The sequence below is a fragment of the Octopus bimaculoides genome, chromosome 7, assembly GCF_046866305.1.
Source record: "Octopus bimaculoides isolate indiv1 chromosome 7, ASM4686630v1, whole genome shotgun sequence".
Lineage (NCBI taxonomy): Eukaryota > Metazoa > Mollusca > Cephalopoda > Octopoda > Octopodidae > Octopus > Octopus bimaculoides.
Window position 1 is genome coordinate 22,270,332 of NC_142934.1, and position 23,973 is coordinate 22,294,304.

The window sequence follows — 23,973 nt, forward strand, 5'->3', positions numbered from 1 at the left end:
CGTGGCCGTTGCCAGTACCGCCTGACTGGCTCCCGTAGGATTTTCGAGTGAGATCGTTGCCAGTGCCCCTGGACTGGCTTGTGCGGGTGGCACATAAAAGACACCGTTTCGAGCGTGGCCGTTTTCGTGCGGGTGACACGTAAAAGCACCCACTGCACTCTCTGAGTGGTTGGCGTTAGGAAGGGCATCCAGCTGTAGAAACTCTGCCAAATTAGATTGGAGCCTGGTGTTGCCATCCGGTTTCACCAGTCCTCAGTCAAATCGTCCAACCCATGCTAGCATGGAAAGCGGACGTTAAACGATGATGATGATGATATATATATATATATATATATATATATATATATATATATATACATATATATATATATATATATATATATATATATATACATATATATATATATATGTATGTATGTATATATATATATGTATATATACGATGGGCTTCCTTCAGTTTCTATCTACCAAATCTACTCACAAGGCTTTGGTGGCCCAAGGCTATAGAAGGAGACACTTGCCCAAGTGCCATGCAGTGAGACTGAATCCATCAAAAATCATCGATAATATAAGGGATCCTTATATATATCTAATATATTTTATTTTAAAAACCAAGGGAAATAACCCATTCGTCCCTGGAAGGGATCCTTATATATAGCCAAGGGAAATAATCCATCCATTTTCCTAAATTATTTGGTAAAAATGAAATTGATTTTGCTTATTTCTCAATATTTGAACTGTTAGATTTATTTTTGCAATTTATCCAGTACAACCCTTAAACAAGTAAATAGTATTTTCTTAAACAATAGATCCACTTATTTTGGTTAGTGACTTATTCAAGAATATACCAACACTAGCGTCCCTTAGGGTAATATTCTCTGGGAACGCACAAAAGCCCTTTCCAGAGTTATTTACTTTGAATTGTTATCTCATATCTGATTAGCTGTTATTATGTAACATGCTTCATGATTTTAGTTTACATACCTTATTAGTATTTCCTCCTAAGTTCTATATACTCTGGGAACGCATTAAAACCCTTTTCGGGGCTACTTTATTTGAATTCTTACTATCAGGTAACTAATTTCATGTTATTACATAACTGACTTCACAATTTGGGTATTCATAACTTCTTGGGAATTCCTAAAAACAAGATCCTGTGTAAGATAGTTCAGTATTCTTTATAAATGCAGGAAAACCATTTTAAGGGCTACATACTTTGTATTGTTGTTATTGGATTAGCGAAACGATTATGAGAACGGAACCAAGGGATAAGCCCCGTTTTCCCGGGAATTACTTGGTATGTCAGCTAGTAACTAATATATTTTATTTTAACAGCCAAGGGAAATAACCCATTCATTTTCCTATATTATTTGGTATAAATCAAGTTGAGTATGTTTATTTCTTAGTATTTGAACTGTTAGAGTTATTTTCACAATTTATCTAGCCCTTAAACAAGTAAATAGTATTATTATAAACAATAGATCCACTTATTTCGATTAGTGACTTATTCATGAATATACCATGAATGATGATGCCTTTCATGTCACTTTAGCCATTAAAGATAGGTGGAATATTTTGGCCAGATATGGTCATTTTAAATGCTAAAAGGTTAAACACATTTAAATATTATTTAAAAATTATTGATTTTCAAGCCTCTGCTGCAACACTTCATCTTTTCTTATTTCACTAAAATACATGTATTACCCTTTTATATCCAGATAAACTTGTGTCTGAAGACGGCATGAAAGTGATTTTTACTCCGAATCAGAAGGTCCCATTGATTATAGTGAAATCTGATGGTGGTTTTACCTATGACACTTCCGACTTAACTGCCATTAAACAGAGATTGTTTGAGGAGAAAGGCACTTGGTTGATTTATGTCACTGATGCTGGACAGGTGTGTGTTATCAGTCTTAATATCTCATTACATTCATTATTTGTGGCACCAGAATGTAGGTATATATGCATGCATGTATGCATGTGTGTTTGTTCATTTGTTCGTTCTCTTCTGTTTTTAATTATTTCAATCAGTGGTTGGTTCCCAACCATTTATTATCCCTATGGATCCCTCCAATTCTTATTTTACTCATGTGGACTCATAACTATTCGATGTTTAAAAAAATCCCATTATATTTTTGTAATTAAATGTCATTAGGAATTGTGTTGGGTCATCCCATAAATAATGCAGTTTTTTTATACTTCTTTTATTTTTCAAAATTAAGATAAACAAAGTTCTTTTTTAATCTAAAATATACTCCTTCATTTTCTATAATGCTCTTCCAGAAGGCCCCTCTTCCAAAATTCACTTGTCTGTAACGAAAAATACTCCTCCAGTACTTTTCTGACCTTGTCTACAGAATTCATATTTCTTCCGTCCAACTGATTTTGAAGACTGCAGAATAAATGATAATCAGATGGGGCAATGTCTGGCAAATATGGTGGGTGGGACATCATTTCCCATTCAAACTACTCCAGCCTTTGGAATGTCATCCTCGCTGTATGTGGCCAAGCATTATTATGATGGAGGTATACCTTTCATCTTGAAACCAAAGATGCTCATTTTCCTTCTAGCTCTGACTTAAGCTGTTGAAGTTGCTCGCAGTAGATCTCCTTTGTTATTGTTTGGTTTGGGTTTAAAAGTTCAAAGCAGACTAAAGCTTTCATATCCCACCAAACCGATAACAACACCTTATGTGGCTGAAGACATTCTTTAGCCTGGGGTGCTGGTGTTTCTCCTTTCCCTATCCTCTGTCTTCGGCACTTGACATTTTTATAGAGAACCCATTTCTCATCACCAGTCACTATTCAGTCTAAAAAAGGTTCATTCATGATGGTAAAGAAGAGCACAAATTCACTCTCTGCATGCGATTAGCCTTGGAAAGTTTGTGAGGACCCAATTTGCTGACTTTTCCGATGGTACACAAGTGTTGATGAATGGTTGAATGACCAACTCCAAGCTTCTCTGCTAGTTCCTCAACAGTTACGATGAGATTTTGTTCCACCAGGGTTTGTAGGATATCCTCGTTGTGCTCTACAGATCTTCCAGGATGAGTCTTGTCTTCTAGGCTGTAGTTTCTGGCTCAGAATTTCTGAAACCACCACTGACACTGGCTTACACTTAGTGCCTGATCTCCATATATTGCATTAATATTCCTTGCACTTTCTGTTGTGTTGTCGCTTCATTGAACTCATAAAGCAAAATATGCTAAATATGCTCCTTTGTCACTTCCATTATAGTTTTGAAAAAATAACTGTTAAAATCGAACTGCACTCATCAAAACTTGTCCTACCTACCTACTGACCTACCTACTGACCTACCTACCTACCCACCTATCCACCTACCCACCCACCCACCCACCCGCCCAATCACCTTGCACTACCTATATCCATTCCTGCGCCTGTTATGACCACCTTTTCTCGTCTGTTATCACCTGCTTTCTATCATTTTTACAGTCTACTCACTTTTCCACACTCTTTGAAGCAGCTGAGATGCTGGGATGGTATGACAAATCTGTGGTTCGTTGTCAACATGTTGGTTTTGGTGTTGTCCTTGGTGAAGACAAGTAAGCGATTTCCTTCAAAATTCTGCCATTCATTCAGTTTTTTAAAATCAAATCAAAAACATAGTTTTTCTCTGCTTGCTTTTATTATATATTTATACTACTTTTTAAAAAATAATTTTATCAATTATTTTTGGGTACCACGAGTTGCCAAATATTTAAAATTATTATTATTATTATTAGCTATATTAAGTCTCTGAGCGAGAGGTAAATAGTAACAGTACAGAATCGTAAAATATATTTGCCAACTAAATGTGGTGGTCCCATAGAAGATGATGTTACTGTTGTTTCTAGCCCCAGGAAGACATTTTCTCCAGCTGGCCAAAGGCACACTGTCTGTGTCCGATTAGTATTTGCGAGGGGAGGTCATTGCTCCCATCTCTAGCCTTACATGATACACACAGACCTGGGTTTCTGGGTTGTTACCCGTCTTCAGTGTGTGATAATCACTGGCTAGTGATGAAAACTCATTCCACTCGCAAAATACTGCTGTACTTTTTCCTGCAACAAACTGTCGCTGATCTTGAAAAAGGAGAAATAAGCTATATTAAATCTCTGAGTGAGAGGTAAACAGTAACAGTATGGAATGGTAAAATATATTTGCCAACTGGTCTGGAAATCCATCTGCTGTTAGTACCCACTCTGTGTTGGACTTGAAATGCTGTCCTTCATGACTTGTTGGTGCCCACTTAAGCTGGCACACCTCCAGAAATATTTAAATACTGCATTTGTATCAACAATGATGTCGAAAACACGGGTAAATTGGTGTGGACATCTTTTGTGCGTCACGTCTTTCTGAGGCTTATTTCCTTGACCAAGATGCTGTCATGGGTCAAGCATAGACCAATGTTAGGCATTTGTCATCTAGAATGTTGCTAGGCACTCACAGCATTGTAGCAGCTGGACAAAGCGATGAACAGGAAAACAATTCAAGATTTCTGTTGGGGGTTAGTTGAGAGTATGTGCATCAATGGTATTTATTCTGGGCATCAGCAAGAATCTGAGTGGCATCTTCTGGAGGGCTTTCAGGTCAGAGATTATGGATAGCTTCCAAAAGTCCTTGGCATGGTAGTGCTACAGAGATAAAGTGGTGGTGGTGATGTTGGTGCATTACCTGTTTGTGACAAGCTCTTCAGGTATGGGAGTGCTAACAGCTGAACTTGCCCAAGGTGTTTGCAGAAGGATGAAGCTGTCCTGCATGCAGTTGTCCAGTGTCTGCATTAACTACTTGTGGGCCTGTGTTGACCAGCTGCTGTCTCATGTAAGACAATCCAGCTGCTCACCTAGTGTATAGTGAATACTGATGCACCACCTTCATTTGGCAGAGAAGGGAGGCTGATCTTTCTCTGCTCAGTGGCTGTGGTGGACCCATCTTGAAGGTTTGAAGGCTAGTAATTTCCTATGTGGCCACGCTCTCATCAATTTCTTTAAGTATTGGTTGAAGAGAAAGATGAGGGTAGAGAAGGAGGTGCTGCCTTCTAGTGTGTTTATCAAAAGGTGGATGAGAGTTGCAAGACTGGTGAGGATGAATGGGCCTTTGAGTACGTTCTTCCAAAATGGAGGTAAGAAACTGTAAAAAGGAACTTCTCATGCCTTTGAAATAGCAGAGTAATCTAAACTTTTTGTGAAGGTTTTTCTCAAATTACCCTAAGTGAACTGCCTCACTTTTGGGAATTCTATTTATTTATTTATTTTTAAAAATTCTATTTTAAAATCCTTTATTATATCCTTGTTGTTGTTGTTTCTTCTTTCAATTGATGCAAACCTTGCCTTTTTGAACAAGAAATTTAGCACTTTTTTAATAATTTTTTAAACTATACATAGAGCACTAAATGTAAAATAAAACTAAAAGAAAAAAGTATATTGATTCATACCAGTACAAATACGAAGAATATCTGAATATCTGAAAGAAGAACAGAAAAATATAATTTCAGAGAAAACTAATGGGGTCCAGTTGGACCATATTTTATGCTATAACATCCATATGACAAGAAATTTTTAACTCAAAATTTGTACGTGCATATATAAACTATAGACAATAAAAGTCATGAGATATAAAATCATTTAAATAAAAAATGTATAAGTTGCATAACATTTAAAATTTGCTGGGGGTCCCAAGGGATCTTGTTGGCCCATGAAGGGTTAAAAAAGATTAAAAGGGTTTCATCTAGGGCATGACAACATCTGTAGTATTTATGTCACGGTAGAACACATAGTGCTATAGCAGAAGACACATGCCCTACTAGAACCTTGCCATTGGGAAGCACACTTCTTAATCACATAGCCATGCCTGCACTATAAAGTTGTTGATAAAGGGATGAAAGCAGAGTAGGAGTTTAAAAAACCCTTGGTTTTGTCTCATCAAAGGCATGACAACGTCTGTAGTATTTATGTCATGGTAAAACATATTCTGTTAAGTGGTAGGTGTTAAAACCAACATCTGACCATAGAAACCATGCCAAAATTTAAATGTACAAGCGAGTGAGACATAAGCCTCCGACCTCTTTGAAGGACAGTAGCTATGAATAATAACTGACTCAGACCGTCCAACCTGTGCCAGCATTGAAAGTAGACAAGTGGTGGTGGTGGTGGAAGTGGGAGTGGCAGTGGCAATGATGGTGATGGTGGTAGTAGTGGCAGTGGTGGTGATAGTGGTAGTGGTAGCAGCAGCTGTGGCAGTGGTGGTGTTGGTAATGGTGGTGGTGATGGTGGTGGTGTTGGTAATGGTGGTGGTGATGGTGGTGGCAGTGCTGGTGTTTGTGTGTATGGGATGGGGGCTCGATGGGTGCATGTGTGTCTGTCTTCATGTGGGTGCATGTGCTATCTGTAGTAAATTTGAGACACATTAGACTTCATACATTTTTTGTTTCTTTTATGTCCTGTGAGAGAGAAAAAAAAATCCATCTTTAAATTCACCTTAAGAGTCATTTGGCTGTCAGTAGTATTGTGTGTGTGTGTGTGTGTGAGAGAGAGAGAGAGAGAGAGAGAATGTGATTATTGAGTAAATTATCAGAAAAGGGGGAAAAAAAAAAAAGAATCATTCAAAGTCGTGTGCCAAAAGTTGCTAATAAGAATTAATTATGAAATGTTTTTCGATTGGCCAATATAAGAAAATTTCCTTGGCAACCAGATTTATAAGACTAATGAAATAAAGATTTATAAAGAAAGCAACAAATTGGGTGTCTTCTTGTGATTGGCTGTCAGTTCTTGTACAAGAAAAAACATTTGCTATCTGGGTACAGTTGCATGTCATATGAATTGAGCAGTGTAGGCTTGATGTTGGTACGGAAGAGTTCATTGGAAAATATAGATGATCAAGACAGTGGTGGCTATTATTATTATTATTGAGTGAGAGAGCAGGGCGTGCCATCAAAGTGACACTGGGGTAAAATATACGAAGCCCAGCATACGCATCATGACTGCCAGCCTGATAAGGGTACACCAGGCACATGCATCACAACCATATGGCGCGATATAGTGGTCTCATATCAAGATAAACAGCGCATGACCTTGCAGGTGGGGCCCAGTTAGAAATTTTTTCAGGTCGAGTAGCCCATCCTGCTAAAAAAGGTCCTTGAATAAAGGTTGTTTGAGGATGTCGAACGAAATACCCATGTTTCCAAAGGTGAATTATCCAAACTCCAAAGAATTCCTCTCAACACATTCCTATGATGCTCCCCCACTACTTCTGCTCATGATCAGAGATGCACATATCATCAGCCACTAAGGGACATGCTCAACTGGTTAAGGTCAAACAACTGACAAGCAAATCTGTGGTATTGAGCAGAATATTTGCTGTAGCCCATCTTTTATACCAAGACAAAACAATATACATGATAACACTTCCAATCAGTTAAGATAAGAAGCCATGAGAACCACTGCTTGGCATTGTACTCCAGTGTCTGCTTTAACAAGATTTCTGCAGGTGATGCCCTTCCTAAAATCACCCACTTTACAGAGTGTACTTGGTGCCATTTTTCATGGTACCAGCACTAGTGATGTTGCGATGCAGCTTGCAAGACTAAGATTCCCTTTGAGTGAGTGGAGCTACAGCAGTGAAAGAGGCAGCGTTATGCTCGGTGTTGAGAGGTTAGAATATGATATGAACGAAGGGGATGGGACAATTTTCTTGCTCTAGAGGAGATGCATGGCTCCTCATACGATAGTGGGTGGGAGTATTCAGTGGAAAGAGTGATAAAAATGGGGGTGATGAGATGTTATATCAGACCCTGGGGCAGCAGAACAAGAAGAACCAGAAGTAATGGGTAGAGACTGCAAGAGTGTATGGAGGGAGTGAATGATGGTTGGAGATGAGATAGGGGTGCAAATATCCTGAATGAGGGATGAAGTTTGAGGTGGTGACATTGATAGGATGGCAGAAAGACTGCTTTTTGCCTGATTAAGGAGAGGTGCAGTTAGTGATTTCTTACTGATAAGGGGCAGGACATACACAACAGCATAAGCTGTATGTTCTAGGTTCAAATCCCATCCAGGTCATCTTTGTTTTTTTACTTACTTTATGGGGTTGGGGATGGTTATAGAAATAGAATATCAGTTTACAAATACTGGGCTCTGTATCGTCGCCACCACTACCATCATCATCATCATTTAATATCTGCTTTCCATGCTGGCATGGGTTGGATGGTTCAACAGGAGCTGGCAAGCCAGAGGGTTGCACCAAGATCTACTGTCTGCTGTGGCATGGTGTCTACAGCTAGATGATGCCCCTTCTTAATACCAGCTACTTAACACAGTATAATGAGTGCTTTTATTAAATGAGGCACCAGCACCGGTGAGGTTGCCAACTATCTTGCACGACGAGACCCCTCAGTTGAGTGGGGAATAGTATCTAAGAAGGTGGCTTTGTGCCAAATGGCGAGAGGTTAAAGTATGATGGAGGGACGGAAACAGATATGATTGACTAAAATTCACGAGATAGTATGATGGCTGACCCTGGGATAAGTAAATAGCAACAGGTGATATATATCTGTTAGCTCACCTCCCACACAGAATGTCACAAAGTTTGCTATTTATCAAAACTACCTGTTTGCTGTCTTCATAACTGCTTATTGAATCTGTACACTTGTGTGTGTGTGTGTGTGTGTGTGTGTGTGTGTGTGTGTGTGTGTTTGTCTCTGCTCGCATGAATATGTTTGTGTACTTGTGTCTTCCTGCATGTGTCTGTGCTTGTCTATGTTGTTTGTGCCTGCTTGCACGCATTTATGTATGTGTGTATTTTCTGTCTACCTGCAAACATATATGTGTGTGTTTTTCTGCCTGCATTTGTGTATGTGCAGGTGAGTGTGTGTGCATGCACACATTTGTGCCTTTCTGTGTGTTTGTCTGTATGTGTTTGTGTCTGCATGTGTTTATGTCTGTATGTGTTTGTGTCTGCATGTGTAAATGAGTTTTTCTGTGTGTGTGTGTGTGTGTTTGTCTGTCCGTCTGTGCATCTACATGGTCAGATGTCAAAGCTGTAGTTTGAGTATTCCTTTCATGATTTCCATAAAAGAACCATTTAAGTTGGTAAAGATTTATACTTCTAGCTTCCCTCACACACACACACACACACACACACACACACGTGCGCATACACTCAAACACATGTACACACAGACGCATAGACATGCATACAAATATAAGCAGATACGTAGATGCACACACATATACACAAATATACTTACACTGACTTGTGCATGTGTATGTATATACATACATGTGCAGAAATGCACACACATGCACACACATGCACTCGTGTATATATATATATATATATATATATATACCACAGACAGACATATTACTTACACAGACATGCATACATGTACACATGAAGTCACAAACACACATGTTCATGCATATATATATATTTGGATGTGTGTGTATATGCAGATACACATAAACACACTTGCTCATACATATGTATATATAGACCTGTGCACACACACACATGCACACACATACACAGATGTACATATATACACATTATCACAGACTAGAAGTAATGCTACCCAGTGGTATTATATGCTCGTTAAAACACCTGTTGTTACCTGCAGCTTGGTTAATGAGATTGTGAAAGAGTTGCACTGAATGATGACATGTTGAATAGTTTCTATTGATTGGCTTCTCACCTGTGTGTGTGTGTGTGTGTGTGTGTGTGTGTGTGTGTGTGTGATGATCTAAATAACTCTGTATGTAATATGTATTTATGTAGATAATTGTATGTATGTTTGGGTAGCTGCCAGTGTGTGTGTGGGAGGGATGTAGATAACTCTGTGTGTATGTGTGTGTATGTTTATGTGTATGTATGTATATATGTGTGTATATATATGTATAAGTGTGTAGGTGTATATGTGTGTGTGTGTAGATGTGTGCTCATGACAAGCATGTGTATATATATGTGTATACGTGTGTGTGCATGACATGTAGATGCCCACGTGTGTGTGTATGTATATGTGTGTGTAGATAACTATGTATGTCTGAGTAGATACCTTGTATGGGCAGATAACTGTGTAGTATAAATAAATCTGTGTGTGTATCTATCTATCTATCTATTTATGCATATATACATATATTTATATATATATATATTTATATATGAGTGGGTAGATACCTTTGTGTGTATGTGTGTGCCTGTAGCTATAAGTATGTGTGAGTAGACAGTCGTGTGTCTCTGTGTGTGGTGGGGGTAAATACCTGTGTGTGTGGGGGGGGGGAGTAGATAACTGTTTATTAAGAGGGTGAGTGTATACCAATCTGTGTGTATATGTGTAATGTGAGAGTAGGGTTTGGTAACTGTACATATGTGTGGGTAGTTACCTGTGTGGTAGGGTAGTAGACAACTCTATAAGAGTGTGTGTGTGAGAACATCACCATCATTTAGTGTTTGTCTTAACAGTTTGACTCAGCTGTATGACTCTATGAAACTGAGTCAAACTGTTTTTGAATAATATACCAGCTCCTACCCAATGTGTTGAGTTCCGCTTTGTTTTGTTTGTTCACTCATATAAGTGTGTCTGTGTATTTATGTATGTATGTATATATATATATATATATATATATATATCCTTCATTGGACACGAAACTGCTTGCGAAGACCTGTTGGTGCAAGCGAAAATGAAATCGTGATGGCACCTGTGCCCGGTGTCGCCTTTCTGGCACTTGTGCCTGTGGCATGTGTAAGGACTTTTGAGCGAGATCGTTGCCAATGCCCCTGGACTGGCTCTTGTGCGGGTGGCACGTAAAATACACCATTTTGAGCGTGGCTGTTGCCAGTACTGACTGGCCTTCATGCTAGTGGCACATAAAAGCACCCACTACACTCTCAGAGTGGTTGGCATCATCATCATCATCGTTTAACGTCCGCTTTCCATGCTAGCATGGGTTGGACGATTTGACTGAGGACTGGTGAACCAGATGGCTACACCAGGCTCCAATCTGATTTGGCAGAGTTTCTACAGCTGGATGCCCTTTCTAACGCCAACCACTCTGAGAGTGTAGTGGGTGCTTTTACGTGCCACCGGCATGAAGGCCAGTCAGGCGGTACTGGCAACGGCCACACTCAAAATGGTGTATTTTACGTGCCACCTGCACAGGAGCCAGTCCAGCAGCACTGGCAATGATCACGCTCGAATGTTTTTACACGTGCCACCGGCACAAGTGCCAGGAAGGCGACGCTGGGCATATATATATACCCTCTAAGATGGTTGCACGTAATTTGATTTGAGGGAGATTTGGCTGCTATATCTAGCTGCTCATGTGACTGCATAGGTGCACTAGCAGTGGTGGTGGGGATCATTCAAGGAATTGCATCAGAATATTTTTTTTCTGTCATGCTCATTGTTGTGTTAATTAACAATTAGTGATTCTCTATGTGCAGCTGTTGTTGCAGTTTAGCTTAATTAGAATCTTTTGTCTTCATTTATTCGCTGCCAAAATATAATTAATGAATGACGAATCCATACTTGTGCATATTGTTGTTGTTGTTGTTGTTGTTGTTTAGCCCATGGTCAGTACTGATTGAGCAGACATTCCAACTGTGACAACTTGTTCTTTTGGGCGTAACTGAAACAATCTTTTATCTTTTACTTGTATCACTCATTGGACTGCAGCCATGCTGGGGCACCACCTGGAGGGATTTTAGTTGAAGAAATTTTTGACCCCTAGTACTTATTTTCTTTGAGTTTGGTTCTTATGCTATCAGTGTCTCTTACCAAACTGCTAAGTCATGTAAAGAAACCAACACTAGTTGTGAAGTGGTGGTAAGGAAGCAAAGACACAAACACACACACACACATATTGGACTTCTTTCAATTCTCATCTACCAAATTCACTCACAAGGCTTTGGTCAGCCTAGGGCTATTGTAGAAGACGCTAGCATGGAAAGCGGACGTTAAACGAAACTAGCCCAAGGTGCCACACAAAGAGACCGAACCCATGATCACATGGTTAGGAAGTAAGCTTCCCTTTTTCTAAGATGATAGACTGTGATTTAAGTGATTTTTGGCTGCTGTTTCTAGCACTTTGAGTAACTGCATCATTGTCTTTGGTTTACATAAATTAAATTTTATACATTTTACAAATGATAGTTAAATAACAACAACTAGGGTTTCATAGACTTGTGAGGTGCAGGACAACCTCACTAGTGCTGGTGCCATAAAAAAAGCACCCAGTACACACTGTAAAATGGATGGCATTAGGAAGGGCATCCAGCTGTAGAAATTATGCCTGTCAAACCACATCTAACCTCTGCTGGATATTAAATGATGATAATGCACTAAAACTTCAACTCCAATGTTGCCTTAATATCTGCCATCCTTACTACTAGATCTAAGTTCCTTTTTACTCACTCCCAATTCTACCACATCTACCCCTTCTTCCATCTCACCTCTGTCATCTACCCTGCCAGTGTCTCCATCTACCTCCAATTCTCCCATCAGCTCCCAGTTCCTTTATAGATATTAGTCCTAAGATTATGGGTACTGCCTTCAAGGTGATGGTTATTGCCCCTAACATAATGGACTCTGCCTCTTAGCTCCCCTGAGGTGATGGCCATTGCCTCCTAGAGTGATGATGGTCACTGCCCCTAATACAATAAGCACTGCTCCTAATATGATGGGCACTGCGCCTAACAATTGATGTTAAATTTTTTTCCTTTCTCTATTTAAGAGGGAAATCTAAATTATATGCCCACCAGTTCCCCTTTATTTGTAAATTATGTAATATTTTTTTCCTGGTTTTTATGGAAAGACTTTTGGGTTAAAATATGAATGCTTGGTCAACAGCTGGTCAAACATGGTTACAGTTTTCAAAAGAAACCTCCTCTCTTCTTGCTCCTCCACTTACCCATCTCTTCCTTTTTTTATGTATGTATGTGTGTATATATATATATATATATATATATATATATCTATATATATACACAAATTTCAGGTCTAATATTAAATATATTTGTTTACACAAAAATTATTCTTTCTTCACTGTGTAGTGTTAAGCATAAATTTATTTTGTTTGTCTTTTGTCCAAGCAAACACTACCTTCTGAATATAATGGATTTTTTTATAATTTACAAAGCATATGTGACCGTCTGAGAGATCATATGATTTTACTTTGTTAGAGTTCATGGTGTTATATTCAATTGAATCTTCCTCTAGGATGTCCTACACAACCATGAATAGAATCTATTTTCATTTCAGTCTGTAGCGGTATGAGTCTCTTGTTTAAGGGTGCAAGCACACAATAAAATTTCAATAGATAAGATCTAGACCTATAGCCCTGTAGGTCAATCATTTATCACCTTAACTCTTTAGCTTTCAGATTGCTCTATCAAATATAATATTTATTCACATTGTTTTGAATTAATCATGCATTATCTTGCAGCTTTGAGATTTTGTTAGTGTGATTGTTTATTTTCAGAATGACATTGTTGGGTAGGTATCAGAGACCAGATCTAGCTGGTTTGAACATAAAGCAAGCTGAATATTTGGGCCGTACATGGCTAGTTAAAAGGCTAAAGGGCTAAGGAATGGATACTGCCCCCTAGATCATGGGCACAGTCCTTAAGGTCTTAGACACTGTCCCTTATGCGATCGGCACCATCTCCTATTGCATGGACACTGTCCCTAAAGTAATGAGTATTATTCCTAAGATTATGGAAACTGCCCTTTAGCTCATGAATACTATTTCAAAGGTGATGGTCACTGCCTCTAACATGATGGGCACTGCTTCTTAGCTTATGGCCACTAACCCCACAGTAATGCATACTACCCCTAAGATGATGCTCACTGCCCCTAAGATGATGGTCACTTCCCCTTATCTCACTGGAGTAATAGATATTGATTGCCCTTAAGGAGATGGACATTGTTTCCAAGGTGATTAACACTGTCCCTAACTAATTGGTATTGAGATTTACTCTCTCTTTTACTCTTTTACTTGTTTCAGTCATTTGACTGTGGCCATGCTGGAGCACCACCTTTAAAAATTTTTTTTCTAATCATAAGAAACAGTTAATATTTTGTGTATGACATTCAGTAGATCATCCTTGAATTAAAAAGAAAAAAAAGTAGCTAGACATTTAAGCATATAATGGAAGTCATTGGCCATCGTCAGTCTGTGGGTTCAGGGGTTTGTGTACACACAGCTGCTGTCACAACATTTATCTAACCTACTGAAACCTTCCACAACCACTTCTACACCTCCACTGACCTTTGCACCACACCACAATGACAGGACATCTAGGTTGATGTCAGTTTAAGTGGATCAAAGTAGGTAGTTTTTATTTGAGACAGGTATCGGGAAGTGGGGATGGGTAGGGGGGAGAGGAGAGAAGAGAGAAGTAAAGGTTGTTTTCTTTTATGGAGTTTACTGTTTTACTTGTTTCAGTCACTGGACTGCGGCCATGCTGGGGCACTGTATATGGGGTTGAGTCCTTGAAATCATGCTTATTTTGAATTCTAGTATTTACTGTCGATCCCTCTTTGGCAAAGTTACAGTGGCATAAACAAACACCACCTGTTATCAAGCAGTGAGAAAACACACACACACACACACACACACACACACACAAACACGGGACCAGTAGATGTGGTGATTTGCTGTACTTGATAAGACATGTCAAGCTAAGTAAAATCATTATCTTCCACACATACAGGCTTGTGCTTGTGGGTGCTGGTACCACTTGAGAAGCACCAGTGCTGCATTAATGCACCCATACTGGTGCTGTGTAAATGCACCCGTACCAGTGGCACGTGAAAAGCACCCAACACACTCTGCTTAGTGGTTGGTATTAGGAAGGGCATCCAACTGTGGAAACCATGCCACAACAGCCAGTTGGAGTCTGGCCAACTCCATGTCAATCTGTCCAACCCATGCCAGCATGGAGAGTGGACATTAAACGATGATGATGATGATGAACATACATGTTGTTGTTGTTGTTGTTGGCACTCCGTCGCTTATGATGTCGAGGGTTCCAGTTGATCCAATCAACAGAACAGCCTGCTTGCGAAATTAACGTGCAAGTGGCTGAGAAGTTCACAGACACATGTACCCTTAACGTAGTTCTCGGGGATATTCAGCGTGACACAGTGTGTGACAAGGCTGACCCTTTGAATTACAAGCACAACAGAAACAGGAAGAGTGAGAGAAAGTTGTGGTGAAAGAGTACAGCAGGGTTCGTCACCATCCCCTGCCGGAGCCTCGTGGAGCTTTAGGTGTTTTCGCTCAATAAACACTCACAACGCCCTGTCTAGGAATCAAAACCGCGATCCTATGACCTCGAGTCCGCTGCCCTAACCACTGGGCCATTGTGCCCCCACTATGAACATACATACATACATACCTACGTTCATACATATTTGTGTGTGAGTATATGCCAGGTCGCCATGAATTTCTTTCTGAACATTAAACATGTTACTGCTGCATCTCACCCTATCATACTCTAAGTTTTCAACACTGCACTTAAAGTGACCACCCTGTCTCCTATCCTTCCTAAGTTGACAAAAATCCTTAATCTTGCAAATTACTAGGTGACCTCATTGGTGTTGGTGTCATGAAAAAAATGACTCTGTAAAAGGCACCCTGTGAAGTGGTTAGCATTGGGAAGGGGCACCTAGCTTTAGAAGCTAGGCCCTTCTAGTCCTTTAGTTTCTGTTAAAATGTCCAATCCATGCCAGTACTGAAAGCCAGTGTAAAATGAAATATATACAGCAATACCTCACTTTACGAGGACTCGCTTTACAAGACCCTGGGTTTACAAGTTTTGTTTTTCAAGCACAAAATCCAAATTTTGAATGAAGAGCAAAAGTTTCTGCTATCATAACAAATGCTTCTGTGTTACCATGAAATTTATAGAGAGCATAAAAAAAGCATCTTAGCAAACAACTCCAGACTTGTTTTTGAAAAAGAAATCTACAAGTCTATCTACAAGTGCTTGTGAATTGGCAATCACATCTACAAGTGATGGTGTGCACAAGTCTCGTGCGAGTGAATGTGCATTAGAAAATTATCATAATAATAATATTTTTTTGTTAGAAATGATCTCGACTTTCTTTTTACTTTACATTCCACTGTTGTTTTATTGCCATTTATTTACGAATATTATAAATCGTATAAGTAAAATATTTTTCTGGGAACGAATTACAATTATTGCTCTGCTTTACGAGTTTTCGTTTTACCAGCAGTCTCTGGGAATAAATTAACTCATATATTGAGGCATTATTGTACATACACACGCACACACACAAGCACATGTATACATGCATGTATAAACGCATGCGCGCGCACACACACACACACACACACTCTCTCTTTCTCTCTCTCTCTCTCGCTTTCTTTCTCTCTCTCTTTCTCTCTTTCTCTCTCTTTCTCTCTCTCTCTCTCTCTTTCTCTCTCTCTCTCTCTCTCTCTCTCTCTCTCGCACACAAACACCTCAGGCTTTCCATCTATCAATTTCACTCATAAGGCATTGGTCAGTCTCTAATACATCAAATTCACTGACCCCACAGACTGATGGCCAATGACTTTCATTATATGCTTAAATGTCTAGCTGCCTTTTTTTTTTCTTTAAATTTAAAACGGTGATCTTCTGAATGTCACACACAGCACTGGTCACTTTCTTAAATGTCTGGGCAATGGAATTGACCTCAAAACCATTTGGTTGCCATGTGTACTTCTTAATCATTAGAGCCATGCCTGCAACTATGAAATAAATAAATAAATAAATAAATAACAAAGCAGACTTGTTTATATATTTTTTTAAATGGTTTTACAGAGAATTGAATTAAATTTAGATTTTGTTTCCAACTTTGACACCTTCCAACTTCCTTTTAAATTAGTTTAGTTGTCACAGACAATGGTAGCAGCAGACACATTTCTAAGTCAACCGTTTATTTACATTCTGATAGTTCTTCACTTTTGTGGTTATTATTAAACATTCTTGTTCACAGTATCAAAACCTTCCTAAGTACATCCTTTTGCAACACTTAAAGCCATTATACACACACACACACATGAATGCATGCACATATGCGTGCACACATGCATGCACATATGTGTGCACACATGCATGCACACACAGAGATTTTATATATATTCTTTTATTTCTTCATTGTTCATTATCATCATCATCATTTTAATGTCCAGTTTTCCATGCTTGCATGGTTCAGATAGAATTCACTGACGCAGATTTTCTATGGCTGGATGCCCTTCCTGTTGCCAACTCTCGCCTGTTTCCTAGGCAGGTAACATTTCCCCCCTGGTCAGACATGTTTTCCATGGAAGATTGGAAATTAATGACATTACTCAACTGATAGTGACATTCATTTGCAACCAATCTTACAGTGTCAAGACAAGGACACACTTCCGTGTGTGCACATACATCATCATCATCATCATCAACATCGTTTAATGTCTGTTTTCCATGCTGAGGTGGGTTGGACAGTCTGAGAGGAAACAGCAAAGCCAGTGGGTTGCACTAGGCTCCATTGTCTACACCCTTCATTTCACATTGCTCCAGTCCACTCAGTTGTTGATAGGTAACCCTGCAACAGATTGGAATTCTCTTCAGTAGCAAGTGTTGGCCTGCCTGCCTGCCTAGCTAGTAGGATGGCATCATTCAAAAACTACAACTGTGTAAGGCAAAGTATTGTGACTGGTTGATACAATGATATCTTGATGTGAATTTAGTGTGCAGTGTAGTGCAGTACCATCATCATCATCATCATCAACATCAACATCAACATCTAACATTTGTTTTCCATGCTGGCATGGGTTGGACAGCTTGACAGGAACTGGTAAGGCCAGGGGCCACACCAAGTTCCAAAGTCTGTTTTGGCATGGTTTCTACAGCTGGATGCCCTTCCTAATGCCAACCATTTTACAGAATGTACTGGGTGCTTTTTACATGGCACCTTGGTTTTAGGATTTCTGGCGGGTGGGTCTTTTTGAGTACAGCAATGTGCCGCATTTCTTGGTCCTCTCTCATCTTTGTAATGTTCGGTGTTTTGAGATTGGCCTTGACTACTTTGTCCCATGTCTTCTTGGGTCTCCTTCTTCCACAACTGCCTTTCACTTTAAACCATCGGCACTTCTTTGTGCAGTTGTCCTCATCCTTCCACATCACATGACCAAACCAGGCACAGTCTGCTCTCTTGCAGACTACATTTAATTCCTCTTATGTCCAACTTCTCTCTCAGAACACTAGTGCTCTGTTGCACATGCACACTGACTTCACACATCCAGCGGAGCATACTAGCTTCATTCCTCTCCAACCTTAAAATAATCTGATCTGGGTTTGGTTAGGTTTAGGGTAAGAGTCTAGGGTTAAGTCTAGAATGTATGCTGAAGTGGCACCACGAAATCGAAATCGAACTAAATTTGTAGACTGGCACCCATGCCAACGTCTCTTCATTCAACACTAAACTCGGCTTGCGAAGACCTGTTGGGGCAAGGGAAAGCGAAATCATGATGGCACCTGTACCAGTAGATCACTAAGAGCACCGTCCGAGCGTGATTGTTGCCAGAGCACCAGCTGTCTGGCTTCCATGCTGGGGGCATGTAAATAGCACCATTTGAGTGTGATTGTTACCAACGTCGCCCTCCTGGCACTTGTGCCAGTGGCATGTGAAAAGACATTCAAGTGAGTTCGTTGCCAGTACCGCTGGACTGGCTCCTGTGCAGGTGGCACGTAAAATACACCATTTTGAGCATGGCCATTGCCAGTACCGCCTGACTGGCCTTTGTGCCGATGGCACGTAAAAGCACCCACTACACTCTCGGAGTGGTTGGCGTTAGGAACGGCATCCAGCTGTAGAAACTCTGCCAAATCAGATTGGAGCCTGGTGTAGCCATCTGGTTTACCAGTCTTCAGTCAAATCGTCCAACCCATGCTAGCATGGAAAGCGGATGTTAAACAATGATGATGCTGATGATAAACATAGCTGATAAACTAGTGCTCCCCGAACAAAGGGTTTTGCACTGGATTATGGGCATTTCCCCATGTCATTTTTGTCTTCAGAAATTTAGTGATACCTTGATTTGCCCGTCAGGAATCAGTAACCATCTTTGCAATCTTTAGCAAATTGTGAAATAACGAAAAGAAAAACTTTAGCAAATTTGAAATAACGAAAAGAAAAACTAAATAAATGTAAAATACAAAATAAAGAAAAGATATTTAAGAACTTTGTCTTAGACAGATTCTTTAAATCTTTTGAGAAACAAGAAAATGTCAAATTCTTCCAATGTTCTTTGAAATGGACTTAGTCTATTCTGCCATGTTCTTCCTTTGAAGAATTGGGTGTGGGTAGCAATTGTTGCTTTTACAGTTGAATGGTTTTTTCTTCTGCTGTTCTCTCAACCAGGCATATAATTGTGTGTATGTGTTGTACTGTGCATGTTTGTATATGCAAGTGTAGCATGTATGTTGAAGAGTATGTGGAGATGTATGTGCATATGTAATATGTATTGATGTATGTATATATGCATGAGTGTATGTATGTATGTGTGTATAGTGCATAATGTGTATGGATATATATATATATATATATATATATATATATATATATGGATATGTGTTTGTGTGTGTGTATATAAATTTTCTTTTATTCTTTTACTTGTTTCATTCATTTGACTGCAGCCATGCTGAGTACCGTATGTATGTATGTATGTGTGTGTGTATGCATGTGTGCGTGCGTGTGTGTGTGTATGTATGTAACTAACCCATGCCAGCATGGAAAATGGATGTTAATTGATAATGATGATGATATATAGCTTGCTTACCAACCACATGGTTCTGGGTTCAGCCCTACTGTGTGGCACCTTGGGCAAGTGTCTTCTGCTATAGTCTCGGGCTGAGTGGATTTGGTAGACGGAAACTGAAAGAAGCCTATCTTATATGTATATATATATGTATATATATATATATATATATATATATATATATATATATTTATATATATATATAAGAGACCAAAGTGTACATATGCCGCCATATGTATATAAAAAGGATTACAAAAAATTGGGACAAGAATGCAAAACATCCAGAGAGTTAGATGATACAAAAAAAGGGACAAGAAAAAACAAGGACAGGTCATTTGGAGTTTTCTTTCCTCAGTCGAGTTCCAGATTATCTTTGCAATTTCAGCTGGTTATACTTGAGATTGCTCCAATCTGGCCAGCCCCAAAGAAAAACTTTGCTAAGAGCATTAGATTCCTTGGAAGAAAGCAGTGAATGTATATGAAAACAAGGATGGAAAAAAAAGTCAATAAAACGGTGAAATAGTATGCAAATGCAAATAACAGGACATTAACAACAGGTTTCTTTCGACTCAGGACAAATTAAATTAATCTGGCGTGTGTGGAAGTGAAGCAACATCTATATTCCTCTCCATGTCTGTCATCTCTTATACCCCTGCCATAAGGCTTAACTTCCATACACGCCAACTTAATTTAATTCGTCCTCAGTCGAAAGACACCTGTTGTTAATATCCTGTTATTTGCATTTGTATTTGTGTAACATTTCTCCGTTTTTTTTTTTTCCGTCCTTGTTTTCGTATACATTCGCTGCTTTCTTCCAAGGAATCTAGTGCTCTTAGCTTAGTTTTTCCTTGGGGGCTGGCCAGATTAGAGCAATCTCGAGTATAACCAGCTGAAATTGCAAAGATAATCTGGAACTTAACTGAGGAATGAAAACTCTGAATGATCTGTCCTTATTTTTTCTTGTCCCTTTTTTGTATCATCTGTCTGGATGTTTTGCGTTCTTGTCCCATTTTTTGTATTCCTTTATATGTGTGTGTATATATATATATATATATATATGTATATGTTTGTGTGTCTGTGTTTGCATCCCAGTAACTTAGCGATTTGGCAAAAGAGACCAATAGTATAGGTACTAGGCTTACAAAGAATAAGTCCTGGGGTCAATTTGTTCGACTAAAAGGCAGTGCTCCAGCATGGCCGCAGTCAAATGACAAATAAATAAAAGAATATATATATAATACACACACATACACTTACCTATGTCTGTATAAGGAAAATAAAACAAGGTAGAAAATGCTAAAATTATCATGAAATACATCTTTTAATGGTTAGTACCGGTTTCAGTCTTTTTGACTTTTTTCAACTAAGAGTAAAACAAAAGTGGATAGTATTTCAGAAGGAAAAACAGATTGAATACAAATGGTACCCTTAACGTAGTCCATGGGGTGATTCAGCATGACATAGAATGTGACAAAGCTGGCCCTTTCAGTTTCAAGTACAGCTCACTTTTGCCAGATGAGTGGACTGGAGCAATGTTAAGTAAAGTGTTTTGCTCAAGGACACAACATACCACCGAGAATTGAACTCACGGCATTATGATTGTGAGCTGAATACACTAACCACTTTGCTGTTGGCACTCCGTTGCTTGCGACGTCGAGGGTTCCAGTTGATCCGATCAACGGAACAGCCTGCTCGGGAAATTAACGTGCAAGTGGCTGAGCACTCCACAGACACGTGTACCCTTAACGTAGTTCTCGGGGATATTCAGCGTGACACAGTGTGACAAGGCTGACCCTTTGGATTACAGGCTCAACAGAAACAGGAAGTCAGAGTGAGAGAAAGTTGTGGTGGAAGAGTACAGCAGGGTTCGCCACCATCCCCTGTCGGAGCTTCGTGGAGCTTTAGGTGTTTTCGCTCAATAAACACTCACAACGCCCGGTCTGGGAATCGAAACCGCGATCCTATGACCGCGAACCCGCTGCCTTAACCACTGGGCCATTGCGCTTCCACCACTAAGCTACACACACTCACCAAGAAGGACTATGTCTAAATTGCAATGCATTTTTCCATTCTCCCTTGAGCGTTGAACTAATAATATTGACCATGAACGTCTCTTCTGCTTTGGTTTTTTTTTTTGTACTTTAGTTCTTGTATTTTCTCTTTGTTATATGTCTGTATGTGTTTGTGATTGCAGGTGGTTGTCAGGTGTGTTCAACAAAAGAACATTATACAATCATCACTTCCTCTCCACCCTTCTCCTGTACCTGTGATTACTGCAGTTAGGGTTCAATTCTTGGCAACTTAGAAAAGGCAGACTGTATGACGCATGCGTACGAACAGCCATGCTACATGGCAGTGAAACATGGGCTGTAACTGCTGAGGACATACGTAAGCTAGCAAGGAATGAAGCCAGTATGCTCCGTTGGATGTGTAATGTCAATGTGAATACCCGTCAGAGTGTAAGTATCTTGAGAGAAAAGCTGAACATTAGAAGCATCAGTTGTGGTGTGCAAGAGAGACGATTGCGCTGGTATGGACATGTGGTGAGAATGGATGAGGATAGCTGCGTGAAAAAGTGCCACACCCTAACAGTTGAGGGAACCCGTGGAAGAGGTAGGCCCAGGAAGACCTGGGCTGAGGTGGTGAGGCAAGACCTTCGTACATTGGGCCTCACTGAGGCGATGACTACTGACCGAGACCTTTGGAAATGTGCTGTGCGTGAGAAGACCCGGCAAGCCAAGTAAGATCGTTGCCAGTACCCCTGGACTGGTTCTTGTGCGGGTGGCACATGAGATGCACCATTTTGAACGTGGCCGTTGCCAGTACCGCCTGACTGGCTCCCGTAGGATTTTCGAGCGAGATCGTTGCCAGTGCCCCTGGACTGGCTTGTGCGGGTGGCACATAAAAGACACCATTTCGAGTGTGGCCGTTTTCGTGCGGGGTGACACGTAAAAGCACCCACTACACTCTCTGAGTGGTTGGTGTTAGGAAGGGCATCCAGCTGTAGAAACTCTGCCAAATTAGATTGGAGCCTGGTGTTGCCATCCGGTTTCACCAGTCCTCAGTCAAATCGTCCAACCCATGCTAGCATGGAAAGCGGACGTTAAACGATGATGATGATGATGATTAGAGAAGAGAAAACTAATGTTGTTGATGATGATGATGATAGTGATGATGATGATGACATCGGCCATAAGGATGACAGTGATGAGAATGGTGGTGGTGGTGGTGGTGGTGTTGATGATGATGATGATGGTGTGGAAGTGGAGTTGCGGGTTGTGATGATGATGATGATGATGATGATGATAATGATAATTGGGAGTGGAGATGGTGACGATGATGATGATGCTTTATTTTTTCATTGTCTTGGCTTGTGACCAGCAAACAGCTCCGTCTGTCTGAATGCATGTGTGTCTATACATCCACACACACACACACACACACACACACACACACACACACACACACACACACACACACACTTTCTGTAGTGTCTGTTGTATTGGTAGTTGTAGTGGTTGTTGTTGTTGTTGTTAATTACACTTGACTGTTGTTATTTTCAGAGTGTACTGACCACTGACCAGTCTGTCGGTCATTGCTTAGTCTTCTTAATTTCCTGTACACCAAATTACTGCTATCCTGAAGTCTGACCACTGCTTGTTATATTCATCCTCCATACCTTTAGATGTATGAGATGTGTGTGTGTGTGTGTGTGTGTGTGTGTGTGTGCCAGTGCTCATGTACTCATACATGTAAGTGGGTGTATGTGTGTTTGAGAGTGTGTATGTGTGTGCATGTATGTGTGATGTATACTCGTTGAGTGTGAAGTATTTGTAAATACACACACACACACACACACACACGCACACACACAATAAAAGTGAGAAAGAGAATGTGTGTATATGTTTGCATGTATGTGTCCAGTACCTGTGTATGTATGTGTGGGCATGCCAGTACCCATGTACTCAAGTGAGTGTATGTGTGTGTTTGAGTGTGTGTGTGTGTGTGTGTGTGTGTGTGTGTGTGTGTGTGTGTGTGTGTGTGTGTGTTTGATACATGTATGTACCTGTGCATGTTTATGTGTATGAACACAGTGAATGAGTGTGGTGTGTTTATTATATAGAACTTGCATTGGAATTTAAATGTGTATATATGTATATAT

General features: G+C 39.9%; 1 protein-coding gene across 4 annotated transcripts in view; it reads left to right on the top strand.

The window, feature by feature from the left end:
• The window catches only part of LOC106881690 (arginine--tRNA ligase, cytoplasmic), a 218,777-nt gene that overhangs the window by 19,846 nt on the left and 174,958 nt on the right, over positions 1 to 23,973 (top strand). For all 4 annotated transcript variants that reach the window (XM_089354979.1, XM_089354980.1, XM_089354981.1 and 1 more), the window contains 2 exons: positions 1,719 to 1,897; positions 3,454 to 3,563. In XM_089354979.1, the coding sequence (XP_089211105.1) occupies positions 1,719 to 1,897; positions 3,454 to 3,563 (289 nt within the window). The remainder of the gene's footprint in view (positions 1 to 1,718; positions 1,898 to 3,453; positions 3,564 to 23,973) is intronic.